Consider the following 20,408-nt stretch of genomic DNA (forward strand, 5'->3'; position numbering starts at 1 on the left):
AAGTTTTCATAATTTCTCTGAAGATCTCTGTACTTTTTTGAAATGCTCGGAACATCTTATGGTATCTCGATTTTTTTTTGCAGTACATCGTGGAACTATCCTGAATGTTTCTAATCTCACGATTATAGATCTTTAAACTGCTCCAAAAGTCTGGACTAAAGTTAAGCGAACTTCCCTGAAGATCTCTGAAATTCTGCAAAGATCTCTAGATTTACCTTTTCTGAAGCACTGCCTAAAAATGTCCACAATTTTCTTCTAGTTCTCTAGCTTTCTGTAGTTCTCTCACACCGGTGAAGTTGTCTGAAATTATAAGAACTTCTTGAAAATTCCACCAATTTTTCGGAAGCTAATAGAATTTCTTTGATATTCTTAAAGCTTACAATAAGTTGCCCATATTTCAGGACGTTAACTTCCGTTATGTTCCCGTAGTTTACGCAGCTTCACTGAAATTCTCAGCATTTCCTTTCAATCCTCATAACTTCTATAAAGTTCGTACTATTTTTTATAGACTTCATGAAAGATCTCTAATCTTTTAAAAAGATAATTACAAACCACCCAAGCCTACTAATGCAAAAAGTGCAAAATAATGCTGATTAATATAAAAATTAATGCCGTATATCAGCCTTATATTGCAAAAATCGTAAATTCAAAATTAATCCTGATTTGCTGAACGCACCCTATACTCGTTTTAATCACCTGAATCCACAGACAAAACCAAAACAAAGATGCTGTCAGTGTTCATCCGAAACGTCCAAAACTGCACGCACGCACTCACACACACCCATCCAAATCAATCTGTCAAACTCGCTCGACAAGGCTGATGCACTTTCGTTGTTCATTTCTGTGCCTTTTCTTTTTGTTCACGCTGCGTGCAAAAAATTATTCATCACCCCAGTGTCAATCTTCATTTTCATCATGGCTTTACGTTTCCAAAGTGTGTCATAGGAAAAAACACGATTTCCGCGTAATATCTGTGAAATTCGGTACGGAAAGTGATCGCAACTGCGCGGCGGTGGTTCCGGACATCCGCACGAGATGGATTTCGGCAAATTGCTGAGCGTGGCTCAGCGCAATGCCTCCAATTCGGAGCAGAAAAATTCCGAGGTATGTAGACGGGCGCGAGCTGCTCTGTTCGCTAGTCGAATCTCTCGACTGTTCCAAAAGGAAACCTACACGGTCATGTTGGATGGGTGGAAAGGGATGGGGGCGGTGGGAGGTTTGAGTTCACAGATGGCTGGGGCTAGTAGAAGGGAAAGAGGAGTACAACTTCTCCCTTCTGCATACACCGAAGTCTGCTGGGGATGATCAAATCTGGTCGATCGGTAATGCTCGGGGGAAGGTCACGAGAAATTCAAATAGATCTGGTTTGGCTGCAAAACGAAACAGTGTTTGCTCTGTTTGATAAAAGATCATTGCTACGTAGTCAGTTTATCGTACAGGAATTTTCCAATAGATGACAAACTGTCGCACTAAAGCATTGTGTGTATAGACACTAGTGCGTGTCTTCGTTGTTGTTTTAATACAAAGTACGAGTGTAATATGTATTAACGACTGAATGAAGTCATTGTCAGAAACATGGGGCTGATGCCTCCCACTCTCCTTGCTCTCTTGATACTTATTGTTTGTATCGTTCCAGCTGTTACGATCCAAACATCCAGCCATTGATAAAGATTTTATTGATTTTAGCAGCAATTTTATTGCACTGGTTGTGATTTGGTTATTCGTATGAGTAATTTTCCATATCTTGAACCTATGTTGAAGAAAGCTTAGGATGTGGATTACTTAACATATGCCTCTAAGACAGGGTTGTTAATGACGATAACGCCATTAACTATACCCTGCTCTGAAAGCATCTTGCGACTTGCCTGTGATCTTTTGAACAAGCTTAGGAAAATTTTGATACTTGATTTCAATGATGGTCGTCTGTGTTCTACGTGCTTCTGAAAAACCATTGACAAAGTCCAACTCAAGCACGTAGATTTGCTCGGCGGTTATCAAATTGTGAGTCTTCGATCGTATCTGTTTGATTGCAAAACTCTTCGGTACGCTAGTATTTGTTCTATTCGTCAACGATCTTCCTTCTACCTCAAATCGGACGAACATATGTAGGTACGCTGAAGATCATCCAGAGCTATAAGATTATACCTGGAGGGCAATTTAAAAAAAATACAAACAAACTCGTAGGTAGAGAACCTTTGGAGCAAGTTTAACGGTCAACACATATTAGAATGTTCCACTCCAGTCTAAGGTAGGTCAATAGAATTTTTGGAGTAAGTTTAATCAGAATCCAGGGCAGATCTAACCCGTACATACAGAGGGATTTTAGGGTAAACTCAAAGTACCTCAAAAGCAAGTCAAACAACTCCTGCGACAAGCTCATCGACTATCCAGGGATAGCCATACCCTCTTGGCGGGAAGAGTAAGTAAAGCGCAAGTCTAGAGAACCTTCAAAAACTTCCCAGAGCACAGCCAGGGAATCTACAGAGTAAGTCCAGGGTAGGTTTTGATCAAATCTCAAACGCAAAGCTCAAGAGGCTATCAACGAATCTTCCGGACAAATTTAAAATACTTCCAGATCAAATCCGGAGTTCAGTGTATACTATCTCCAGGAAAGTCCAAGAATCTCCTGGATAAGTCATATGTTGGTTCCTGTAAGGGTTTTGTATGTTTCGTAACTAATAGTAATCCACGCCAACTGACGAATCGATTTTATTTTGCCCTCTCCGAACTCCATGAAATTCACAAAGTCATTCGATAAAGGAAGTGTCCTCTTTCAGATGCTGGTGTTAGATTGCGACGATGTGTTTTGATGCTCGAGAAATTTACGTTAAAAGCCATTGTTTACGTTTGGCTGTTCCGCCTTTGATAGATTCGAGGGCAAATAGCAAAACAAAACGTAAATTTTTGACTCAACCTTCGCCGATTTGCATGAAACTTTGGATAGTTGTTTATTGTGGGCAATCATTCACATTTAGCCATTTAGAATCTTGCATTTTTTCATTCAAAATGGCGTATTTGACATTTTTCAATAAATCGTTGCACAAAACAGTCACGGAAAAATATACCCAGTAAATTATGTTTAGTAATTTTGAAAAAAAATCTAATAAAGTGTTTAAATTTTAAATAACAAAAATGTCCTTGTTCAATATTTAAGATTAAAAAAAAGGTTACGAACAATGCAAACTTTTGAAATATTCAAAACCTTGGGCTAGGGAGTAAATCATTCGGCTACATCTTGCTAACACCCACAGAAACACACTTCAAACACCCTTCCGCCGCATGCTAAGCAAATTGTTTCATCAATTCTGGCACCACTGAAAATAATGTTTACATTCGATTTTTATTTTGTTGTTGCGAAAAAAAACGAACTGGAAACTGTCGTCGCCGGGGAAGAAAAACATTCTAGATCTGGATTGAAAACCTCCAATTCGAAGAGAAGGAAATACGAAACCGGTTGGGATGTCTTGGAAGAAAACCAAGACAAACGCAACGGAACAGTTTCTGATTGTACACTGATAGGCACAATGGGTAAGTCACTCAGCACATTGTGCCGGAATTAGATTCGACACAATCTTGTTGGCATTGGATTGTTGTAAATAAAATGGGAGCACTGTTCGACAACTGTCATTGAAGTTGTTCACAACATTTCGTGCTGTTTGACTGTATATCAAACAACATCTGGAACATCCTCTAATTGAATATTCCAGAGGAACTCAGACCAGCTGTTCACTTATAGATTTAAATTCGAAATGTAGGTTCTAGAGTGGGTTCAAGATTAAGAGGCAGTTAATCAGCGTTGACGTTGTTATGATATACTTTGTGCGACACTCACGACTCTTGAAATTCTGAGTTTGACTACTTTCAGGAATAATGCTGCATTGATTCTAATCTAAATAAGAATACCAGAAGCATGACTGTCGCTATTCCCGGCCACGCCCATCTTTACCATAACTAGGGATAGGGAAGGAGATGTTGATGTAGTACTTACTTAACGAGAGGCCACCGACTTAGCGACACTCTCATATGTGCTACGGAGTTGGAGGGTTGGGTAGGGTATTCGGTTAGGATTCGCCTCAAGTTGGCCATGCAACCAAACGCAAATATTGTTTATGTATTGCTCATTGAATCTCTCGATAGCCGACTATCGAAAGAAAATATTCATTTTGTTTAGTGATCATGCATTTTAAGAGTCATGATGGAGAGCTTGGCATTAAAACCATGATTTTCTGCTCAGTAAGCAAAAATGATCCCTCCAGGGTCATCGGGCATCTCACAATCCACAGCGCGTCGTACGATTAAGTTCTCTTTTAGTATGTAACGAACGATTAAGATACGCGATAATTCTTGTATTTTCTACGGTTGATGGTTAATTCAAAATATATGAATTGTACTGCCAACGACGACGAAAATAGCGAATTTGGAGCTTACTTTTTGCCTAGGATAAAAACACCTTGGCATCTCCATTGGTTCTTCAATTCTTGTTCTTTGTTTTGCGGTGAAAGTTCTTGCCGTAAAATCAGTTCGTAATATTTCTCTGTTGGGTTCTGTTCTCCATGGTGGACGCTCGGGTTGGCGAAGTATTTCCTCTAATATTGTCAACACTGATTCCGCCATCACTGCCAGTCAGATTACTGTGATCCCTCTGCCCGATTGTCAAGTCCCGTCCCAGATTGCAGCTTGCTCTACGATCAGCACAATCGGCACACTGACAAAAAAGATGACCCAAGACTGGTGTGCGGAGCGGCTCCAGAAGAGATAAATTAAAGTAAAAGAAAAGCATTTTAATACTTAATGTGTCCTCCTTTGACCTTCAGGACCTGCTCTCCACCAGGTTCTTTAGGTGCTGTGGATCTAGCGCTCCCCAGGCGCCATGCAGGGCTTCATAATAGTTATTTTTATTGGTAGCGCCAGTTTTGTCAACCCTGGAATCGAGAATCGCCCACAAATTCTCGATGGGGTTGAGGTCCGGGCTTTGTGGAGGTCATTCCAGCGATTTGATCCGACAAGACCGGAAGAAAGACTTGGTCTTCTTGGCAGTATGCTTCGGGTCGTTGTCCTGCTAAAATACGAACTTCTCTTCAAGGTCCGTCTGAATCAGCGAAACCTCCAGATTTGGTCCTACAGGATGTTGATATAGGAATCTGCCGTCATTATCCCGTCGATTTTCACAAGGCATTCCACCCCACAAAAACACCCCCAGAACATCACATTTCCACCTCCATGCTTCACCGAGCCTTGGATGTGGAGCTCCTGAAGCTCCTCACCCGATTTGCGCAGCACACGAACCAGCCGGTTTCGGTTAAACAGCTCGAATTTTAATCCGTCCGTCCAGAAAACCGTTTTCAAGAACGCTAGGGGCTTATCAGCATGCTCCTTAGTAAAACTTAAGCCGTTTGCCTTATTTGCCTTGCTGATAAATGGGCGCTTCCGGGCAAGTTTGCTATTCAACCCCTGTTCTACGATGACGCGACGAACAGTTCGACAGGAAACTGATAGCTGGAGGGTTTCCTGGATACTCACAAGACGCGTCGCGAGACAAGACACAACACATATCGTTCTTTACCTTTCTGTCGACCGGCTTCGGGCGTGATGTTGTCCATCTACGGGACAATGTCCGACTGATTACTCAGGATGTTCATACGTTGTTCCGTACACGTCCAATAAGAAGAGAAGAGAAGCTACTGGATTCTCAGATTTGTCAGCTTGAAAAGGCAGGATATATTGGGGGCGATGATGATTCCCATGCGTTTAGATGGGAAGCTTTTCTGACGGTTTTGACGAGTTTTGCACCTTTCCAGTCAACGTTATGGTCTAAGCTAATTGTGTGTACCGCAACATTGCTCTAGAAGGTGTAATGCGACGAGCCGGGCTCACCAGCCGGGGTACGATTTTCACGAAATCCGGTCAATTTGTATGCTTTGCGGCCGACATGGACATTATCGCAAGAACATTTGGAACGGTGGCAGAACTATACACCCGCCTGAAACACGAAGCAGCAAAGGTCGGACTGGTGGTGAGTGCGCCAAAAACAAAGTACATGCTAGTAGGCGGAACCGAACATGACAGGATTCGTCTAGGAAGTAATGTCACGATAGACGGGGATACTTTCGAGGTAGTGGAGGAATTCGTTTACCTTGGATCCTTAATGACGGCTGACAACAATGTGAGTCGTGAAATACGAAGGCGCATCGTCAGTGGAAGTCGTGCCTACTACGGGCTCCAGAAGAAACTACGGTCAAAAAAGATTCACCCCTGCACCAAATGTACCATGTACAGAACGCTAATAAGACCGATGGTCCTCTATGGACACGAGACATGGACTATGCTCGAGGAGGACCTGCAAGCGAAGTGTACTAAGGACGATCTTCGGCGGTGTACAGGAGAACGGTGAGTGGCGGCGAAGAATGAACCTCGAGCTTGCTGCACTTTACGGTGAACCCAGCATCCAGAAGGTGGCCAAAGCCGGAAGGATGCGGTGGGCAGGGCATGTTGCAAGAATGCCGGACAACAACCCTGCAAAGTTGGTGTTCGCTACTGATCCGGTTGGCACAAGACGGCGTGGAGCGTAGAGAGTACAGATGGGCGGACCAGGTAGAGCGTGATCTAGCGAGCATTGGGCATGACCTAGGATGGAGAGCGGCAGCCGCAAACCGAGTATTGTGGCGTACTATTGTTGATTATGTCTTATCTTAAATGTGATGTTGTACAAATAAATGTATGTATGTATGCTAACATACTTTGATCGTCACTAATTCGATGGTTACTACGCCAACATCCTCCTTAACCGAGAATGCTTTTAACTCCAATAGCACGTCTTTCGGTTTCGAATTTGGGAGCCGGAATCACCTTGGTTAGAAGATCCGCCACTTGCTGTTGACTGGCCACGTGCTGCAAACCTATCATGTGCTCCTCAATTTTCTCACGAACGAAGTGATGACGAATATCAATATGCTTGCTATCTCTCTTTCAGCTAGATGTATCGCACTCTTATTTTCACAACACATCGTGACCTTCTCAGAAACGCCGGATAACTCCTGTCGTAGTCCTCGCCACCAAAATGCTTCCTATACTGCTCCAGATACTGCCATGTATTCTGGTTCCGTTGTTGACAGGGCTACTGTGGATTGTCTTCGGCAATTCCATGAAGTTGGTCCACCTGGCTTCATAAAAACGTGACCAGTAATGGACCGTCACCTCTCGATGTCGTTTCCCCAATCCGCATCACTGAAGCCAGCTTGCTGTAAATTATCTTCATATCCTTAGTACCTTTAAGGTACCGCAAAATGCGCTTCGCCGCTGTCTCGGTGTGGTTTCCCCGGATCACTACAAAAATGGCTGACTACATTAACGGCAAAACTAATGTCCGGGCGCGTGCATTGCGCTAGGAACTGTAAACCTCCTACCAACTCTCGAAATGGAACTCTCTGCATTTGCTCTCGTTCATCCTTGGTGCTTGGACTCATCTGTTTAGTCAGCTTCTGGTTGTGGTCCGCCGGGGTTGCTACTGGATCACAGTCCTCCATGCCAAATCGTTCTAGTAGCAAATCAAAATATTGCTCCTGATCTAAACATACATTGCCTTTTCACCTCATCACTCGGATTTCAAGGACTTTGTTGGCCAATCCGCTGTTAATTGCTTCTTGAGCTCGTTCACCCATCGCTGGTTGTTGGAAAATATCATCGACATACACTGCTACAATCAGGATCTGCTTGTTTTCAATTCTGAAGTATGCACATGTGTCGAACTTGGACCGCGTCAGTCCAAAATTCTTCAGTTCACTATCCAATTTCTGGTTCCAAGCACTGCTAGCTTGCTTTAGTCCTTATTGCGCTTTCTTCAGTTTGCAGATGCTCCTTGGATTAGCAGAGTTGACAAATCCTTCCGGTTGCACCATGTATATTTCTTCCTCTCCCAGTTCACCTTGCAGAAAGGCGGTAACTGCATCCATCTGGTGAATTTTTTGGTCCAGCCTGGCAGCTAATGACATCAGATAACGAATGGTAGCATACCGGACCACAGGCGAGTAGGTCTCTACGTAGTCGATACCGCTCGATGGATCCGTCGGGATTTGTCTTCAGTTTATACACCCATTTGGCAGCGAATTGCTTTCCTCCCAACTGGCAAATCGGTGAGCACCCAAGTCTGGTTCTTCAACAACGATTGATACTCCGCAACCATGGAATCTTTCCAGCGATCGCTTTCCTGGCAAGAAACTGCTTCTTGGAACGTTTGTGCCTCGACATCGCCTGGTACCATCGCATAACTGTGAACTTTGGGGGAGTATCATGAGGAAGAATGCTGAAACCCAAATGAAAATTTTGGTACTTGCCTGGAGTTGTGGCATCATCTGCTTGCAGAGTTTGTTTTCTTTACCATCTATGACTTGGTCATTTCTAGCCTCCATTTTGTTTTGCACAAGCACAACCATTTCAAAAAGTGCCTCTCGCATCGAGGGATCTGCTTCGCTTGAAGTAACTTTTTCTTCATCCAAGAATATGACATCACGAGTAACTGTCCTGTGTCTTGAAGTTGACACTGTAGCCTATGAAGATGCAACGTTCTGACTTTGAAGCACCATGACGTTGCTTCCAAAAACACGTAGGTGGGATAAGTCTGGACATTTACCTGTGAACTTTTCCTCGGGAGTCACTGGTAGACCCTTGGTCGGTGAACGATTAACGACGTAAGAAGCAGTGGCTACTGCTTCTGCCCAGAATCGCTTTTCAAGCTCGGTATCGAACAACATGCTTCTGGCGCGATGCTGTCTCCATTGGTTCCACTAAAAACCGGTTCATCCGCTCTGCCAATCCGTTCTGCTCCGGATTATACGGAACCGTAGTTTCATGGTGGATTCCAGCGTGAAGAAAAGTACCTCCGCATCGCACGATTAACGTACTCCTCTTGCCGTTGTCCGTTCTAATTCGGTTTATTAGCTCACTTGTCTGGTTCTTAGCATACGACTTGAAATCTTCAAAAGTTTCTAAAACATCCACCTTTGATTTCAGAAAATAAGTAAACACCTTCCTGCTAGCATCAACGATAAACGTTAGGATGTATCGGCTTCCTCCTAACGATGCTGTCTCCATTGGTCCACAAAGATCGGAATGGCTCAACGCGAGCAACTGACTAGCTCGGTGTCCTTTCTCCTTGAACAGATGTCGGTGATGCTTGCCTTGTATCAAATACATCAAATCAAGAAGACTGGCAACTTTGCCAGAATTCAAGCGACAGATACAGTAGCGCTGCGCTTGAGCGAAGGTGGAAGCAACGCAAAGATAAATGAGCAAATACACAAACCTTTCTTCTGCGGTTGTAATCTTTGCTATCAAATTCGTTCAAAGCATTTACCTTTAAGTGGAAGATGACGCGATTGAGAAAATGGAAGAGTTGCCAGTCTTCTTGATACGTTGTCTTTGCTTGTATGCACGGAACGCATTTCAAAAAACTCAGTTTCGAATTTCATTCCAGTTGGCATATTTCTGAGTCGCTTCATGCCGTCTGCCGAAAGATGCCCCAATCGTCGATGCCACAATTGAAAACTGTGCTACATGGAATGATGGATTCTTCATTAATTTCAGCATGTACAGACCATTCGAATGCTGTCCAACCGCTACTATCTGCTTCGCGGGACTAATGACCTTACACGAATCTGCATCAAAGATAACCTGATATCCACTCTGGCACATCTTGCTTACACACAGTAAATTCAATGCTAAATCTGGAACGCATAGCACATTACTCATGGTGATTTCACATGACTATCCTACCTGTTAGGAACGATGATAAGTGGACTGTATTTTTTCTATAGGTAACTGTTTCCCGGATAGATGAAGGGAGATTTGGTTTTCTCTCGCGCAAATCGAAACACTTAATTTTTATCGAAACATTCAACACCGTTTATTCTCGGAACACTTTTTTACTCGGGACAATTAGTTTAACGTTTACTGTAGTTTTCTTTACCAACTATATTTGAGCGAGTTTTTATAAGCAAGAAGCTCCAGAATGTTAATTTCCCTAGCTTATATAGGTTTGGTTAGTGGGAAATTACTAGCCTTTTCTCTGTCTAATCGTATACTCATCTTTATTCCGCGTAACTCGTCTAATTTTGATTAGTCATATTCGATTTTCTTCATCAGTGGTCGTCAATGGATGTTGCTACGCTGGAAATAGGTCGACTCGTTCGGGACTAGTTGATTGCGTCTCGTACATTCTCCCCCCGTTGAAAGGGAGCTTTCAACACCTTATTACCATCGGTACTGTGGACTTATCGAAACTTCTCGGGACTTCGCCTTCACTGTTATTGATTCAAGTTGCTTGATTCTTGCGGTTGGTTGTCCTTGATCGGCAGCATACTAAGTCGTAAAACCGACCGCTTGTAGACACCTCGGGCTGTTCTCACTGTCACGACTCTAACGATGTTATCGTTACCAGGAAAAAGTTGCTCAATTCGCCCCAGTAACCATTGTTGAGGAGGAACGTTGTCTTCTCGTACTATCACTAGCTGTCCTGCTCTCACTGGAACCTTGGTGTGCCATTTCGATCGTTGTTGGAGTTGATTGATGTAATCCACGTTCCACCTGCTCCAGAAATGCTGAACATATTGTGTGATTCGATTCCATCGGGACAGGGTGTGCATGTTTTCATCAGTCAAGTCAGGTTCAGCAATAGCGTTGAGTGGTCGGAAGATTAAGAAATGACCAGGCGTCAGAGCGTTATAATCGGTAGGGTCGTCCGATAATGAACAAAGTGGTCTGGAATTTAATGTTGCCTCTATTCTCGTCAACACTGTGGTCATTTCCTCGTAAGTCAGTATCGCTTCACCAAGGGTTCGACTTAGATGGTACTTCAGCGATCTGACTCCAGCTTCTCACAAACCTCCAAACGATGGCGCACGAGGAGGAATGTAGATCCACTTAATGGTCTTTTCTTCGACAAATTCTTGTAGTTTCCGCTGGAAGGGCTGCGAGTTGAAGAGTTCGTGCAGTTCCTTTAGGTTGTTGTTTGCTCCAACAAAATTAGTCGCATTGTCGGACATTAGCTTGGCACACTTTCCTCGTCGGGACACAAACCTTTGTAGCGCAGCGATGAAAGCAACTGAAGTCAGGGATCCTACTAACTCCAGATGAATTGCCTTTGTTGCTTGGCACACAAATACGCAAATATAGGACTTCGCACGGGTCGTTGATCGAATTGTTGGCTTCAGGTACACCGGTCCACAAAAATCCACCCCTGTGTTGTAGAAAGGGTAGACTAACTCTACCCGGTCCAATGGTAGGTCGCCCATGTACTGTTGCAGTTGTTTCGGCTTGTGACGAAAGCATCGTAGACAGACGAATCGTTTTACAGAAGTCTTACCACGCTCAATCCAGAATGTGTCCCGAATCATCGACAGAGTTAGCTGGTTGCCGGAATGTAGGTTTTCACGATGATACTCACGAATGACGGCTTCCGTAAATTTGTGGTACGGAGGTAGTATGCACTGATGCTTCATGTCGAAATTACAGTTTTTGTTCCGCAGTCTACCGCCGACACGTAAAACTCCATGCTTGTCGATAAATGGTGAAAGGTTGATCAGTTTGTGCTTTGAGTCGATCACCTTTCCTTGCTGCAACTGGTGGATCAGCTCGGAGTAGGCCTCCCCCTGCACTAACTTCACCAACTGTTGTAAGGCGGCTGTCTTCTCCGCATTACTTATCTCCTCTGTTCTCGGAACTTCAGGCTGCTTCTTCAGGATACTGATGAATCTCTGTATCCATACCATAACACGAACCATTCGTCGATAAGAGCTGATGTTCACGAATACAGGGAATGATTCAATGGGTTGCTGGACACTAAGGTTGACAGCTACTCGAATTTCAGAGATTTCTTCAGGATCTTGGAACTCCTGTGGCCACACAGCTTCAGTACTTGACAGGAACTCGGGACCATTCCACCACAAAGATGAATTTTGGAGATCCTTTGGCATCAATCCTCTCGATATGATGTCCGCTGGGTTGTCGTTGGTGCCTACGTGACGCCACTCCATAGTCGATGTCAACGCCTGGATCTTTGTGACACGATTTGCCACAAATAGCTTGAGTTGTTCTGGACGTCGATTGATCCAAGCAAGAGCGATTGTAGAATCGCACCAGAGTACGGTTTGATCCGTAGAAATGTTTAATGATTTAATGGTAGCAGTGACTAATTGAGCTAAGAGCAGAGCACCACATAATTCCAGCCTGGGTATTGTAAGATCAGGCTGCGATTTTTTTGGGTTTGTGGATTTCTTGATAGGGGCCACACGTGACTTTGAGCATACTAGCGATACATTGACCTGACCGTTTTCTTTAGTGGACCTCAGATAGATGCACGTACCGTATCACAAAAACCATGGATTTGGATGGAGACCGATGCAAATGGCAGAATGCAACGCCTCACCTTGACCTCTCGTAGACACTCCAACTGCGACTTGAAATCTGCCCATTTTTCGATGTCTTCTTTGTCAGCATCCTCATCCCAATTTTTCTCCTTCTTCCACAAGCCTTGCATGATGAGTTTCACCACGATGATTACTGGCCCAGCCAAGCCAATTGGATCGAAGAACTTTGAGATGCTCGATAATATATCCCGCTTCGTAGTCTCCGATTTGCCGACGATGATGGAATCAACGTTGAACATGAAAACATCTTCGTCAGGTTTCCAAACAATTCCAAGAGCCTTAACCGATTGTTTCTCACCAACCAGCAATTTCTTCTCAATGCTGTCCTGAGGGAGGGTTTTCAGAAATTCACTGCTGTTCGAGCACCACTTGTGAAGCTCGAATTTGCCGCTTCCAAAAAGTCCGATGATCTCATCTTTCAGCTGGATCGCTTGATCGAGTGTTTCTGCTCCTGTTAAAACGTCATCAATGTACGAATCTTCAGCTACAACCTTCGCCGCCCAAGGAAAACGTGCTGCTTCGTCGATACAAAGTTGCTTCACTGCTCGAACCGCTTGGAATGGTGCACTCGCTAGTCCGTAAGTCACCGTTGTAAGTCGATACACGATTGGATTTCTTATTTCCTTGGGTGTCCACAGAACAAGTTGAAATTGTTGATGCTTATCTGCAGTTAATACCTGTCGATACATTTTACCAACGTCTGCCGTAAACGCAATCTTCGGAACTCGGAACTTCATCGATATTTCATTTAGTTTGGATTGTATCACCGGTCCAACGAGCAGGTTATCGTTCAGTGATTTTCCGTTGCTAGATAACGCTGATCCGTCAAAAACAACGCGGCATTTTGTCGTGCTACTGTCCGGCTTCTCGACTGCATGGTGAGGAAGGAAGTAATCGTGTCCAGGTTCAGATACGTAAGTTTCCAAAGGACCAACTTCCACCATATGCCCTAGACTGATGTATTCATTAATGAAGTCCTCGTAATCTCCAGCCAGCAGCCAATTTTTGCTTAGTCTCCTGTCTAGGGTTTGAAGTCGTTTCAATGCCATCTGCTTCGAATCACCAAGATTAGGACAGCCTTGCTTGAAGGGTAATTCCACCACGTATCGACCATCCTCCTGACGACGGTGAGTCTCGATGAAATGTTGTTCTGCTTGATCTTCTTCAGTCGTACACTTCGATTCAGTACCACAATCTTCCACTTCCCAGAAACGCTTCAGCAATTCATCCAGATCCTCGTTTGTGACCAAAGCAGAAACTAGTGGCTTCTTGACTTCCACTTTTCCACCAATCACCCAACCAAAAAACGTTTGTTGCACAACACGGCTACCATTTAGCAGAGGAATCCGGTTGTTCTCCAAGATCTTCGTGTATACATCCATACCAATCAAAACATCAATTTTATTTGGGATGTTGAAAGATGGATCCGCCAAAATTAGATTTTCAGGAATCATCAAGGTATCTACCTCAAAACCTTCGAGAGGAAGATCTGCTGTTATCCGCTTAGTAACGAGACATTCGATTTCGGTCTCGTACCTGGAGGTGGTAGAACGAATCGTAGCGTGAACCTTGTACTGGACAGCAGAAGTTTTACCGCAGACCCCAGAAACATGTACATCTCCCTTGGTTTTTCTCAGCCCAAGCCGCTGAACGCAGTCTTCGGTAATAAAGTTGACCATGGATCCAGAATCCAAGAGCACTCGGACCTTATGTAACTTCTTGTGGTAATCTTCGACGTAGACGACGGCAGTATTGAGCAAAATTTGACGACGAATCGGAATGGAACGACAAGTTTGGGAAACGGTGGTATTCGACACAGGAGGTTCGGATGGCATCGGTTGTTCACGTTGACCTTTGGGCAGACACCCTTGGCAATGACGGCGTCTTCAGTGCTGTTTGCGACATTGATGTTGGCCGACATACTCTCTGCTTTCCTCAAAAGCTCCTTGTTCCGGCACAGATGCGTTGTTGCACTGGAATCGAAAATCCAATCGACATCGTCTTTTGTCGACTGCACTGCGTTGAATGCCGCGAAAAATGCAGCACGGGCTTCACCTCGGACTTCCTTTTTCTCACTAGGCTTTCTCTGGCATTGTGACGCATAGCGTTCTTGTTTCTTACACCGGTAACACTTGACCATTGACATGTCCACCGATGTCTGCTCCGGTTTTGAATTACTGAAGAACGCGTCCTGCAGTATGTTTGCCTTGACAATGTCTGCCGTATGCTTCATTCCAGATGACTCCAATCCCAGTATCATCGGTTCGTACTGCTTCGGTAGGCCCTTCATCAGCAGACTCGCCAACCAAGTATCGTCCACTTTAAATCCTAACCACCGAAAGCTGGTGACTCGTTGTGAAAAGCTCGTTCACGTACTCCTGAGTCGTTTGACATAATATTATGACTTCATCATCACGTTCAGCGCCAACTAGTCGAATTCCCGTCAGCCGTCTCAGCAGACCGATCTTCCTTGTGGATCCGCTGTGTTCGTAGGTTGTCCCAAGCTTCTTTTGCTGTTTTGGCACTAGTCGTCCGTACTAGTTCGCAGATCTAGGAGTCGATGCTCAGGCATATCGTAGCTAGAGCCTGCTCCGTTCATTTCCTTCAGAAAATTTCTTAGCGTTTGAAAAAAATCTCAATTTGTTTCCTTAGCAACTGTTTGGGCCCTAACCTAATGGGACAATTGATGAAACACGTTTGGTTGATAGTGGTGTGAAAGATGAACTAATTTATTTAATTAACATAAAGTGCTGACGTACTTTGATCATCACTAATTCGATGGTTACTACGCCAACAAATTCCAACCCTTTTATCCAACATCCTAGATATCTCGTGGAAGTGCAAAAGTGTTCTCGGCTTGCATTAAAGCGAGTATTACGTCAACATATTCCTACACATTCCTTTCTTGACCAGCATTCGGAAGTGGCTGAGGCATTGAGGCTGATTGCTAGTCCCAAGCAACGTCTATTGGTTCTCTGTGTAATTACAGCTGATCTGGTAATAACGGAGTTGCATCCACGGGCGGTCAATCATGCTCATGAAAGCCTTAAGAAAGTTTCAAGAAAATTCAGCGCAGAATTCCGTAATAGCTCCGTACAAAATTTTGAAAAGGACTCTGCTGAACCCTCACTTAATCTAGCGGTGCATCGGAGATAAGTCATATAGATCTGTAGGTTATGTCTTAAGTCTCCAAGGCAAGTTTATCAACTGCTGACCCATTTAAAGGAAAACAGTTTCTTTATTAAAGAGGCTTTCTTCCTTTGGCTGGTTCGTCTTTCAAGCAAAGTAGGTCTAAGAGAACATCCATAAATGACATAGCTTGACGCCCCCCTCGTAGCGTATTTGGCTATACTTAATACATGGTCGGTCACAACTTCTTCTATGGATCTTCCGTAACGACGAATTCAGATTACCAAACCTACGTTCCTGGACGAGAACTCCTGGGTATTTGCAAAGTAAATCCAGGTGCAAAGTACCATAGTGTCTTCAAGCTAAGCCCAAAGGGGGTGCGGCTTTGTATTAAGAGTACAGTTAAAATAGTCTCTAGTATGTACCTACTAATGCGGAAGTCGTCAGTACAAGTCCTTAGCGCAACGAAGGCAAATCTAGATCCTGTTACTAAACTTCCAAGTACATCCCCGGGGCAATGCCCAAAAAGCTTACAAGAGAGAATCTTCGAGAACTTTCTGCTCGAATATAGAGTAATCCGAAGAGTTTAAGGACGGATCCAGAAGTTCATTGGGCTTTGAATACGGAGATATTTCAAACCAAAGATGCGACCCGTAATACCTTCTTAGGAAATATTCAAAGTCCAATGAACTTCTGGACCTTAACATTCTCATCAAGTCCTTTTGACTTATTCCTGAAGTCCGTTTCCTTCTGCAGACTAAACCACACTTTCCACATTTCTCTCCCATTTTCAATTCCAGTCCCGCTACTACTCGACCAAGTTCGCCCCGCCCAAGAAGGAGAACAAGGAAAAGAAGCTATCGGCCAACATTCAGAAGTTTCTCGCCAAAAAAGAGGAGGAGGAGCGCCAGAAGACCATCGAAGAGAACCGCAGACGGGAGGAGCTGATGGCCAAGCGGGATCCCAAGGCGAAGCGGAAGATCGAAAAGATGTTGAAGGTGATCAAATCGGCCAACAAATCCGTGCTGGACGATGCCGTCGATCAGAACGACACGGCCGTGACACTGCAAGGGCCGGACCAGCCGGACGAGGACGACTACGGTTACACGTCCAACGTGGCGTCGCAAATCTATCAGCAACTGATGGACAAGTACAAGAATAACCCGGAGGAGAAGAAGTTCAAGGATGGCGCAAAGCGGACCATGTCCAAAGAGGATATGGACCGGGCGAAGGCACGAGTGAAGGACGCACTGAACAGAGTTCAGGAAGAGGAGAACGCTCCTAGGACCAGGAAGCGAAAGGAAGGCACCGAGGGAAGCACCAGGGATGAAGAAAGTGGTAGTAGTAGTAGTAAGAAGCTGGTAGGTCCGGACAAATATGACCCGGAGGAGGATCGAAGGAAGGAAGCAGAAGCCAAAGCGAAGGAGGAAGCAGCCAGGAAAAAGGCTCGCAAATCAACCGGACCTGCGCCTCCGGACTTCGCCACCCTGCTCAAACTGGCCGAACAGAAGCAGTTTGAACCGGTTAAACCTGAAGCTCCGGTCGAAAAAGTCAACAAAAAGAAGGAACCGGACCGTCTCATGACCAAGAAGGAGAAACGAGAATACGAGGAACGGCAAGCTTATCTCGAACAGAAGAAAATTCGCGATCGAATACGAAACGATGCTCGCCTATCGGAAAAAGAGAAACAGATCAAACTGGCACAGTACGATGCATTCAAAGCCGGAAAGGCACCACCGGCAGCGAGTGTCAGCAAACCCGGAACAACCACTACAAATGTAATGGCTCCAAATGGCAGAATCCCCAAACTGAATTCAGCTGGCTCTGGAAGGCCTGCTGCTGCCACGCCGTCAAAACCGACGAGTTCCTCCTCCAGCACAACACCCAGCAGTACCAGTTCGAAGCCGCCAGCTTTCCGACCGGAAGAAAAGCGGCCCTCGTCACTCCAGAAACCTACTTCCGAACCGTCGTCATCAAAAAGCAAGCTCGAAGCTGCTCTCATGGCAGCCAAAAAGCCACCAGTCAGTGCCCAACCTTCTTCCATTAGGAAACCGGTATCATCTGCCCATCAAAATGGAACTTCTAAAATCTCATCGACCACGTCGTCGAAGCCTGCTGCGCCAACCGCAAAATCCGCACCCTCATCGACGGCCAACGGCCAAAAGACTCGACCATTCCCACCGACTGACGTCCAGAAGACCCGCCAGTTCCCGCCACCGGACGTACAAAAAACGCGACAACTTCCTCCCCAGGATATGATGCGGAAGCGACCGATAGATGCCCGCGGTGGTGGTGGCGGCGGCGGCGGCGGCGGTGTCGGTGGAGGAAGAGGTGGATCGTCATCGTCCAAAAAGCGTCGGCCCGTCATCGAGGACAGCGACAGCGAGTACGACTCCGAAATGGACGACTTCATCGATGACGGCGACGAGGAAGAGGACTACTCGTCGCAGATCCGTGCCATCTTCGGATACGACAAGTCCCGCTACCGGGACGAGGACTTTGACGACCGGGAGATGGAGTCCACCTTTGCCCAGCAGATGCGCGAGGAGTTTATCAGCAAGAAGATCGGACTGATGGAAGATCTGGAGGATATGCGTATGGAGGAGGAGGAGAAAAAGATGAAAGCACTACAGAAGAAGAAAGAGGCCAAGCGGAAGTGAGAGTTGGTTGGTGGATTATTTTGATTAATTTTAACCTTTAGGGGACATCTTATTTATTTTTTAAAATATCATTATGAAGAGCTCTTTAGTTGCGTGGGTCACCTACAAGTGAGTGCTGCTAGTTCTAGGTGGTCTTTTAGAAGGCTTATTTTTTTTTGCAACAAAATGATTGGCGGATTTATCTACCCCCATTAAAAAAAAGTAGTGCAAACGTTTAGATTGAACATTGTGACATTGTGAGAGACTATTTTTGTCTTGAAATATTTTTTTTTTGGCTAATATGAAAAATTTCTCATTAGAAGAATCCTTATAAGCAGACGAAAGTATATAAACGGAATAGTTGCAAATGATATCCAGCTGGGAACGAGCGTTTTCCTTGCTATTGTGGAAAGAAATTCCAAGTTTTGTTTTCCGTACTGAGTACCAATGCTAGCGACGCCAGGGAGGCAGGTCCCACACCTGGACCTATCGACCCATCAACTCATGGACCGGGGACCAACGGCTTTACTTCTCTTCCGAAGGAAGGCGTGATCAGAGATTTTAGGCCTCAGAAAATCCCGGCGGCGCCGACTGGGATTGAACCCAGGCCTTTTGGGGTGAGAAGCCACTACACCACCGGCGCCACTAAGAAATTCTTAAACGACCTACACTCTAAAAAATCTTCACGTCTGATTTACATGAAATATCACGTACCTGATCTGTATTTAGAAAATCTAAAATGTTACGTGACGTTAGTAACTTTGACCTGAAATACACGTCATGTCCCATAAAAATGTTGGTGAAATTGACCGTATATTCACGTAAACAGATTTAGTGTATTTGTGTTTGTGTGTTTGGGACTTCGATATTTCTGTGAAATGAGATTTACGTGATTTTCATGTACGCAAAAAAAAATTCAATCTGGCGTCACCGAGCGTGGTGGAAGAACTCCTCAAAGATTCAAAATTCCTCAGCGCTTGCTGCAAATGTTGGACGGTAATTAGATTCTTTTACATTAATTTATTTATGATTACATGTAGCCTTTTTCAAGTTTTATAATTTCAGACGGTGACATCAGCATTTTGAATCTGCAAACAGGTGTTAATATTTTGTCAGAAATAAAAAACTCATACACGTTTCTACCTTATCTAATCATCTAGTCAATATTTTACAATTTTATGAGTAAATATAAGTATTAATTTAAACACGTGAAATTTATATCTCCCCGATAAAATTGCATAATATTGACTGCTTCTATATATAATGCCCACAAATTACATGAAAAGCATTTTAAACAAAACGGAATGTCACGTAAAAGTTACCAGATGTCCAGTAGTTTTCACCGCGATTTCACGTAAGCTGAACGTGGAAATCAGGTCTTATTTACCTGACTAATCACGTAGATAATTGAAGCTGAATTTTATCGGCTATGTGCAATTCCGGTAAAAGTTACGTGAAAAATAGGGTGAACGAAAACCACCTATGTTTTCACGTCAATCGGACGTAAAAAATTTTCGGTTTCGTGAAACTAGGACCAGGGAAGCCGGTGTTGCAGAAAACAACGCTGGGCTGGGTAGTCTCCGGAAGAGTTGGTCTGCGTCAACCATCTAATTCAGCAGGCGTCGCTCACGTTTGCAGCATACAATCCTCACTTCACTGAAACAACCACTAGGGACGAGGATGGTCGGTTTGTTGTTACATTGCCGAAGAAGTTGGAGGTTTTGCATCAACTTGGCAAATCCTACGATGTAGCCAAACGTCGGCTTTTGTTGCTGAGTCGTCGTCTCGAAGTAAATCCTTCACTCAAATCAGCTTATTCGGCTTCATTGAAGAATACCTCGAGCTTGGGCATATGGAGGAAGTTCCCAACGAGTCATCAAGTCCGTCGTTTACATACTTTCTTCCACACCACTGCGTGGTTCGTTCAGATAGTCTTACCACCAAATTACGGGTTGTTTTTGATGCTTCGTGCGCCACGGACTCAGGAATATCCCTCAATGATGTATTGATGGTGGGTCCGGTAGTGCAGGAAGACCTAGTCTGCATTACCTTACGTTTCCGATTTCCAAAATATGCCATTATCTCTGACATTGAGAAAATGTATCGTCAAATCTGAATGAACTTCATTGACCGACTTCTTCAGCAAATTCTGTGGCAAGACAAACCTGGTGGATCAATCCGGGTCTTCAAACTCAAGACTGTCACGTACGGAACATCCACT

At 44.4% G+C, this 20,408-nt stretch overlaps 1 protein-coding gene across 1 annotated transcript; it reads left to right on the forward strand.

Annotated features, from left to right (window-relative positions):
- The first annotated feature begins 898 nt into the window (after positions 1-898).
- Positions 899-18,559, forward strand: LOC135704810 (protein SPT2 homolog). The gene is made up of 3 exons (XM_065226326.1): positions 899-1,104; positions 16,349-17,840; positions 17,874-18,559. The coding sequence occupies exons 1-3, from the start codon at positions 1,036-1,038 to the stop codon at positions 18,206-18,208; spliced, it is 1,896 nt and encodes a 631-aa protein (XP_065082398.1). The 5' UTR covers positions 899-1,035; the 3' UTR covers positions 18,209-18,559.
- Positions 18,560-20,408: the final 1,849 nt, after the last annotated feature.

Source organism: Ochlerotatus camptorhynchus, unplaced genomic scaffold (assembly GCF_037179485.1).
Source record: "Ochlerotatus camptorhynchus isolate MF236.1 unplaced genomic scaffold, CSIRO-AGI_Acam_v1.1 ptg000248l, whole genome shotgun sequence".
Classification (NCBI taxonomy): Eukaryota; Metazoa; Arthropoda; class Insecta; order Diptera; family Culicidae; genus Ochlerotatus; species Ochlerotatus camptorhynchus.